Below are 8898 nucleotides of genomic sequence, written 5' to 3'. Positions count from 1 at the left end.
AAAAAAAAACCCTACAGTATTTTACAGCACTAAAATAAAACCAATAAATAAAAGGTAAAGTCTTGTCAGAAAAGTTGGCCACCTCTAATTGCAAACCATTTATGTATAAATTGAAAAGCACAAGTGATGGACTTGTCACATCTTTTGGGAAGTCCATGTAAATAATGGCTACTGAATCAGCCACCCAGAATCTGCTAATACTGAAGTAAAATTGCCAAAAGAAGGTGAAACTTGCTTAATCTCCATGTAATTATTTAATTTTCTACCACCTGGATTTTGAAGGCAATCCAGACACTGCCACTTTTACAATAATAAGCTAATAAATCCCCATGATTGTTGCACCTTTAACACATAAGAGTAATCTGGCCAAATTGGCTGCTGACAGCTGCAATATATTTCCTGGGAAGAAGGCTGTCAGTGAACAAGTTGTTTCTGTGAACATAGAGGATAAGTAAATCCCATGTTGAGCAATTTTATTCAGGTGGTGTTATTTGCAATCCAATATGAAAAGATTTAGTGTTATTTATTAGTATGAAACTACTCATGTTTATCTTCAGAATGACATTGATTTTTGCTCATTTTTTAATGCCAAGGGATCACTGCTGACTGGCTTATTTTCTACCTCAATGAGTCAGCACTACCCATTCCTATAGATGGAAACTCTGTGCAGAAGAAAATGGCAATTTGGTAAAATGATACCTTTGCGGGGGGTTTAGTTCCATGTCATGTCAATTATACTTGCATGGAAGTGTGTTTCTATATGGACAATAGTAGTGCATCATTATTGTTCAACTTATCCTCCCATACAGCGTATAGAGCCCTATGCTATGATTAGTCATCCCTCCTTTTCCAGTATTTACACCACCTGCACTGTTACAGTTTTACTATATTTTGAGAGCAAGCAAGACTTTTAGCACACAGAATTACATAATAGCAAATAGGTGACATACACATGAATTATGTCTATCCACATGTATGCCCAAGGACTTACAAAAGGAGCCTTGGCTATTGCTGCACCAGTAGTTCTTCCACATGTTCCAGGTTGTGTTGTCATTGAGTTGAGTTTAAGTTGGAAAACCATTTACAGAAGACGGGAGACAGGCCCATGCAAGTAGTATTTTTGCAGACTACTAGTATCTCCGGACAGCTCCCTGCACTGTTGTTATGCATGATGAAGGAAGTTTGTGTGCTAAGAATGTCTGTTGACAGTGTAAATCCCCAACTGCTTTGAGTGCTTTTTGATAATATCTAAGAGCAGGGAATATGTTCTCTTCTGTTCACACCAGTAACAGCAGTGCATCATCCACACAAGCATTTCAGTCAGAATATTAAAGGAGTGATCTGTGGTGCTCAGTGTGTTTTGGGATGAGAACCCAGCATCATGGATACTTCTCTAAAAGTTCAAACTGAAATTTGGAGTAGATTTCCTGCCCCATTGACACTGGAGACACCAGTCACTGCTGCTTCACACACACAATAGCAAGGCTCTCGGGTGTCACATTAGATCCTAATGAAATCCTAATGAGAATACTTCATGATATTCTGTAGCTCTTGTAGGCTGGCATTAGACTGAAGGTATTTGGTGACTTGGGAGTTGGCATTTGGGTCTATAGAGATTAAATGTGGTCCACTACTACTTCGGCAGAAAGTTAGGATAGGTTCACATCTGTATGTTTTATTTTTAGCAGGTTGCAGAAGTGATCCTTGATATGCATGCACATGTAACATCCCATAGAAAGTGTAAGGTAGAAAGGGTTGATGTGTGGCCATACATTAGTATATGTATAAGCCTTGCTTGAGTGATCTGTGTGCACATTTCAGTTAGTTTAAATGTCCTGCATCAGACCGGTGGCTTAGCCTATCCCATGCCTTCCCCATTTTGGGGAAAGTAGGTGACTGAGGAAGTGCTACCACTTGCCCTCCAACTGTGAGAGTGGGTGTTTCCCTAACTAAAGGGAATCACCCCTTATGTCTAATCAATGATAAAAACTAATAGGGAAATTCTCCTATCTGTCCCTTCCCAAACCCTTGGTTGCCCCGCACTATTAGATGGATCCACAACTGGTTTTAAAATAGGTCACAGAGAATGCTCATCAATAGCATGTTAATGGATATTCACTGTATTTCCAGAACTTTATGTTGGTTTTTATTAATCAGCCCTCCATTCCATCCCCATATGTGTTTGGCTTAAGGACTTGTACTTAAGCCAATGTACTTCAAATCTAATATTGTGCTTTCTAAGCACCCTCACCTTGAATTGCAGCCATATAGTTCTATACTTATATGAATGAATGAATGAATGAATGAATGAATGAATGAATGAATGAATGAATGAAAAATAGCTGTGCCAGGTTTCTGTGATAAAATGAACTCAATGGCAAAATTGCTGAAACTAGAACGAGTAATGTCTAAAGATAGGAAGGGCCACCGTCATTGATTTAGGCTTTACACAGCTGAGTGCATGTCATTCCACACAACTCTTGTGAAGAAAGCTACATGCTAATCAAAACCATTTGTTTCTAGGTGTCAGGTTGACTTGTCAACCCTTAGCAAAGAGCAGACTCATAAACTGCAGTTGCCTCTGGAGGAAGGGGAAGGCTATCTGGTGTTGCTGGTCACCTTGACTGCCTCAGCTACAGTCAGCATCTCTGACCTCTCAATCAATGCCTTGGAGGACCCAAAGGAACAGGAAGAATTACTAAAGAGATATGTATGTAGTACCTCTCTCTTGCTTTTATAGAATGGGATTAGAAACTGAAATACTAAATAAGAATATTCAGTGATGAATGGAACTTGAGGGTATTAGTATTGAAAACATTTCAGAATGTTGATTTAGTACTGTAGCCTTATATTAGCTGGATTTATATCCATGACTAATGCCCAGACTGTTTTAAAAAACCCTAATGCATTGTGCTAAATATTATGTTATTAACTCTCATTATTCAATATATTTCAACTTCAGTCACTATGTAATTTCTGTTCTTAGATGAACAATTAAATTAATGTCATGATTAACAAGTTATTCTATTGATTTTTTCCAATAGCAAGTAATGTAGTGTAAGAACCCAATAATACACATGGAAGTATTGCCGCTGTTTAAATATTAAGACAACTTATTTCCCCCTGGATGCACAAGAATAGAGGTTTGACTTGTTTCCATAAATAATGATAGTAAATTTTAAAATTCTGTAGCGAATATTTTGAAAATCAATTATTCTATTTCCCAGCATCCTCATATTGTGTATGCTACTGTGTAGTTTTAGTAAACCAACAGCAAGGGGAGCTCTTGCTCCAGCATTTAGTTATACTGAACATACTCGAACTGACTTACTAGACACAAAGAATGAAAAAGCTATTTTCACCTAAAATTACAAAGCTTTTATTGTACAGTGGTGCCAGATGTTTAGAAGCCTTCTCTAGACACTCCCATTAAGCCAAGCTCTGACTAACAAAGGGCTCTTTAATTCATTTTAAAATATTCCTATTCCTTGGCTGACATCCTTTCAATAACCGAATTTAATAAAGATGTACCTTATCAGGCTCTGCTGATAACATGAAGTGCTAGTACTAATGCTGTACAATATTCTTCAAACAGATTAGCAGGATGTGCGCTTCAGCAAATTTATTCTACCTATCTCAACTAAATCAGCTGTCTGCTAGTGCTTGTACAAATCATACACCAATAGTGTTATCATAAACACAGTTTAATAGAGGTGACTTAGCAAGGCTAAACAGTATATTTCCTAAACCAACTGAGAGCAAAGGTATTATGTAGTATGTATGAAAACTAATAATTACCAGTATTATTTCAGGTTTTGATATCAACCAAGACAGTTTGCTCTGTCAGACTAGATCTTAATAGATATAATTCATTTCTTATGGATTAAATGTAGTGATACACATTTTGATACCAAGTAGAGAGAATCATATTTTTTCTGGGTTATTGGGTTAATGTGAAGCAAGTGATACTGACTAGTTTGATAATTTCTGTCTAGGAAATCACAGTTTTTCTGCACCGTGTGCTATTTCTGCCCCTGCCCCTCCAGACACACACACGCAATTGTATAATTGGTGTAAACAATATTAACAATAGGAAATAATAGTGTTTAAAAAGTCTGTCATGGAAAAAGCATGGGTTTATCTATGGGGCTACTTGAGATATTGGAATGTTTACCTGCAAATTAAATTATTTCGTCTGCTGAAATGACCCATGTATAGTTATAAAATGACAAGATAAAGAAAATGAGTATTGTATTTCTATCATATAATTTCAGTATGTTGCATCCTGCTCTTTCTTCTATATTTGTGCTGCTATACTTTTTGAAATGCATAGTGAATGATTGCTCTACATCTACTGCATTCGTTTTATTAGTCGTATTTAATAGATTTTTTAAAAGCTTTCCTAAAGAATCTTTTCTCATTAAAAATGCATTCTGCACCTATCCTTGAGACAGAAACAGTAAATAAGCTGACCTTGCCATCAGATCAAATAGTCTTGGAAAATGACTCTCCTATTGTGATTTAACCATTTGTAGCTGAGCATCAGAGTTCTACAGATTAAACAGGCATTAATGTTTGAACCATTATTTTATCACGGTTGTATGAAAAGATTAATTCCTTTTGTGGGGGGGGAGGGGGAGGGGGAGGGCCATAATGGGTAGCAGACCAAGAGAGAGATTGTATGACCTTTTCAAAACGGGTATGCTGAACCCCTGCTCCCCCTTGTCACAGTTTAAAAACCAGAGAAGCTAGTTTAGTGAAGAAGTTGTTAGCATTCCATTTTTATTATGACATTTCACAGTCATCCGATTTAATGTCCCTTGACCGGATTGTCCACCGTGAGACGATGGGCTTGAAATGTTATTTAGAGCATTGATAAAAGGTGAGCAGTTCTAAGATGACAGCGAGTCATAAGGCTGGTGGTGTGACATTAATTTTCTCCATAACAGAGATGGAATAAGACGTCATGGTGACAAGCTGTCAATCAGTACTGGCCCCTCAGTGTATCTCAATGCCATAGGATGGGGTATTGGTTCTCCCATAATAGAGCTGAACTGAGATGCTCTCCCTGACAGCTGCTGCAGCCATACAGAAAATATATTATACAGCCTTTCATTAAAAAAATAAAGAGGACTCATCTCCAGAGCATTTCAATCTTTTCCCATCTATTGAGGGCTGAAAGGATTCTCAGCAAATCATAGATTTCTCTGCTATGGAAATTTCAGGACTTCGATACTATCCAGGTTTTGAGGCCTTCAACAATAATCATAAATAAGAAGGCTGACAATTGGCTGATAAATCATTGCTTTAAGTTGCATGTTATAAAGTAATGTATTAAAGTCATTTGCTTTTCACAAAATCCTACAATAATATTCTATAGTATGTCACTGGCCCAGATTGTCAGAAAGTGCAGTAAATTGCTCTAAATCAGCTGACTAGCTGAATCTAAAAGTTCAAACTATAATTACCCCACATAGCCCTGACAAATAGTAACGAGTGAAATACTGTAATGTCTTTTTGTGTGCATGGAATGTGTATGCATGTGAAAAAAGATTCAGTGTGTGTTTTTGCTTTATTTCATAGGAAATGTGATTCTAACTATAGTTTTAAAATCCAGAAATTTAATATTTAACTTATTTATGCTTGCCCATGTTGTTTTACATAGTGTATGAAACAGGCAGTATCTGAATTAAGGTAGATTTGATAAAAAGCCAGCAAATCTTTTTGGAAATTGGGATCTCCTACAGGCATGCATCTGATTCTAATACTATTTATAATGTATCTTCTAGAACTAGGCAGTTTTCAGTAATCTCAACAGTGTAAAATTACTTTGTGTAGGCTTAATCATGTGATTATACAAATTTCTGATGGGTAAATATTAAGAAATTGAAAGTTTATTTTATATTGTGCTTAATGATAAATGGCTTAAAACACTATAGATATATATATTTATATATTTGAAAACTGATATACTGTAAAACTGAATCTCCATAGCTCAGTATACCAAGGTCAGATCTTTGTATACAATATGCATCATATGGGATTTATTTTGTAGCTTGCTGTTCATAAAACATTAGTTTAACACTTTAGTGGTTCATGTTTCAAACAGAAAATATTCCATTTGTCCAGGGCAATATGTTACTAATAATTATCCATCAAGCATCAACACTGCATAAAGGAAAATATTTTCTTTAAATTTAATTATCTTGGTTAATGGCCCTTGTTTCGCTTGTATGCAATTTAGGTTCAAAATAAGTAGAATGAATTGTTGATATTTTTGTAAAGATATCATGAAGTTATATGAAAAATAGCTACTTATGCTTATATGGATGTAGAGAGTTATAGGCTTGTTCAGTATATTCCTAAAATTTTTCAATATGTACTTGCAATTTAAATATAGGTTATGAAACTACATCTCAAGAATGAGGTGTATTTCTGATGTATGCTATTCAGAAAGATATTTTGAAGCATTATGACCTGGGTATACTCTTTCAGTATCACTTTGGTGCATTATTTTATTCCAGTTAAAGATGTATATATTCGGAAAATAGTGTACCAACATGAAGCAGAAAGATGCAATTTAGACTTCTTAGGGTGCTGGCTGGTGATGTTAGGAGTTGCAGGACCTTTTTCTATCTAAACATGCATAGAATAACACTCTTAAAATCCAATTCTGGGAATGGAAATAGGTATTCTTTACACTGATTGAAGATTAGGATATGTTGAAAATGTGATTCATAATGGATAGACAATGAAAACATCTAATTTAACAATAATCAAATGCACCTTTGAAAAACTGGGATGGGAGGAAGTGAAATAGTCTTTGCCTGTTTTTCCTCTATTTATAGCCTCATTCTAACGTTAATTTTGTATGTGTGTTCTAGAGTCTAGTACGGATGTTTCATAACATAAAGGATGTAGGATTTCTCCAGGTGAAGGTCATCAGAGCAGAAGGTTTGATGGCAGCTGATGTTACAGGCAAGAACTATTTCAGTCTTTGTGAAAATAAATATCCTGTGGAAGCATTTGCGGTTTATAACCTTTTATGAAATTATATGTTACGACACCATATAAAGCATAAGTTTGGCTATGATTCTTGTTAATAACCAAGTCTGTAATTTCTTAAAACCACTGTACAAGCAAACCTATCTGGACTTTTGACAGCCCAGAACCTTTCGATAGAACTTAATGAAAAATGTATTGAAAGGGTGAAAAGATGCACCACAGAGCCTCCTAAAAGAATTCACAAGCTTTATGTTGTGTGGCTTCATTCTCAGTGAGCTACAATAGGTATAGAATAATCAAACAAAAGTGAATTAAGTGGCCTGTGGTATGAAAAGTTCACATGTTGGTCTAATGTAGACTTTTTTAAAAAATTGAGAGCAAATAAATATATTGCATATTTATGGAATAGATGTTCCCTAAATAAGTAATACATTTGTGTGAATACACTAGTTGTTATGCATGCTGTGCTAATATTTTAATATATTTATATGCCAATGTTCTTACACTGAATTCAAGGTTAACATATGTATACGGAATGTGTAGGTGATGCCTACACTTCCTTAGGTTAAACAAAGTTACTGTATCATGTGCCATCAGACTTTATCTTCTGAAATTGCAAGCAACACGCACTCTGTGTTTTTATGCTCTGATCCAAACATACCTCCTTGCCAATAATGCTACAAAGAACAGGTTCATAGACTAGTAGAGTTGGAAGGGGTCATGAAGGTCCAACTTTCTGCTGTTCCAGGACACCAAGTTACACCATCCCACGCAGGTTCCATGCTCTTAAGTTTCCGAAAGCATCAAAGATAGATAGATCTTTATTGGGTGCCTGATGTCTTTATTTGAAGTGTAGTAGTTCCTCTGTACTTGTCCTTCATCATAATTTAGCTTTTGCCTTTTTGTTGTTTGTTTGTCTTTACGATTTTGCATACAATTGTTCATTGCTTGTGCAACAACACTCCCAATTTCTTCCACTTACAACCACTGTGGTCCTCTAAAATTTTCTTCAGAGGATTCCACACAACCCTCAAGAGCAGTATTTAAGGTAGGGGCATGTTTAGGAAAGGTGGGATATTGTGGTCCTGTTAATGGAAGCCATTCCATTGGTGGGAGAGGTTAAATATCTCTTGCATATTAAGATTCATAGTAGTGCCATGAGAGGTCTTTGATGTAGAAATTAGGATAGACATCATATAAAAATAGATGTTTCTATCTGTGAATGGAAGTAGATAATCTTCTGTTACTGACTAATTGCTCACTTGCTCATTTGTAATCTAGCAATAGGTCCATTTCTGCAATCTATGTAACTTTGTACAATGTATGTTTCACGTGTGGAACATGCTGTTATGCGTATGCAAAAGCGTTCAGCTGCCCATGGTAGGCAAAGTGGATTACTTTGGATTGTCTGTTTCAAAAAGTTGTGATTTTTGGCTCTTAATAGTGGGATGACCTCATTGCAGAATGTGGGAAAACTGTTGTCAGATCTTTGATGTAGGCAGCAGGTATCTATGGTTGAAGCACCTGGATTGGGTGATGGAAGTGAATGGCAATCTTGCTACTGATGCAGTGGAGCCGGAACAGGAAAAGATGAGATATGGACAAGGTGTGACAGAACCAGCAGTGAAGGCAAGGCAAGTAGTCAAGCATAAGGCAAGACTGGAAGCAGGATTGGGAAGACAATGTAACCTTCACAGACACATGTTACTATGGCAAAACTGAGCAGTACAGGTTAGCTTTTTATAGAGACTTTCAGGGCTCCCAGCTATGCCACATGATAGCACAGGCCCCAATCCTTGTAAATGCTCACAGGTTGGATCCTGGTCTTACAGGTACTTGCAGAGTGAACTATGCTGCTCTTTATCACCGCATCACAAGGGGGAATTTTGTCAA

At 36.4% G+C, this 8898-nt stretch overlaps 1 protein-coding gene across 4 annotated transcripts in view; it reads left to right on the top strand.

Annotated features, from left to right (window-relative positions):
- The window catches only part of MCTP1 (multiple C2 and transmembrane domain containing 1), a 158991-nt gene that overhangs the window by 38442 nt on the left and 111651 nt on the right, over window positions 1-8898 (top strand). For all 4 annotated transcript variants that reach the window (XM_044446291.1, XM_044446289.1, XM_044446288.1 and 1 more), the window contains 2 exons: window positions 2524-2710; window positions 6885-6978. In XM_044446291.1, the coding sequence (XP_044302226.1) occupies window positions 2524-2710; window positions 6885-6978 (281 nt within the window). The remainder of the gene's footprint in view (window positions 1-2523; window positions 2711-6884; window positions 6979-8898) is intronic.

Source organism: Varanus komodoensis, unplaced genomic scaffold (genome assembly GCF_004798865.1).
Source record: "Varanus komodoensis strain SLA01 unplaced genomic scaffold, ASM479886v1 scaffold5, whole genome shotgun sequence".
Lineage (NCBI taxonomy): Eukaryota > Metazoa > Chordata > Lepidosauria > Squamata > Varanidae > Varanus > Varanus komodoensis.
This window is presented reverse-complemented; position numbering and strand designations above follow the sequence as displayed.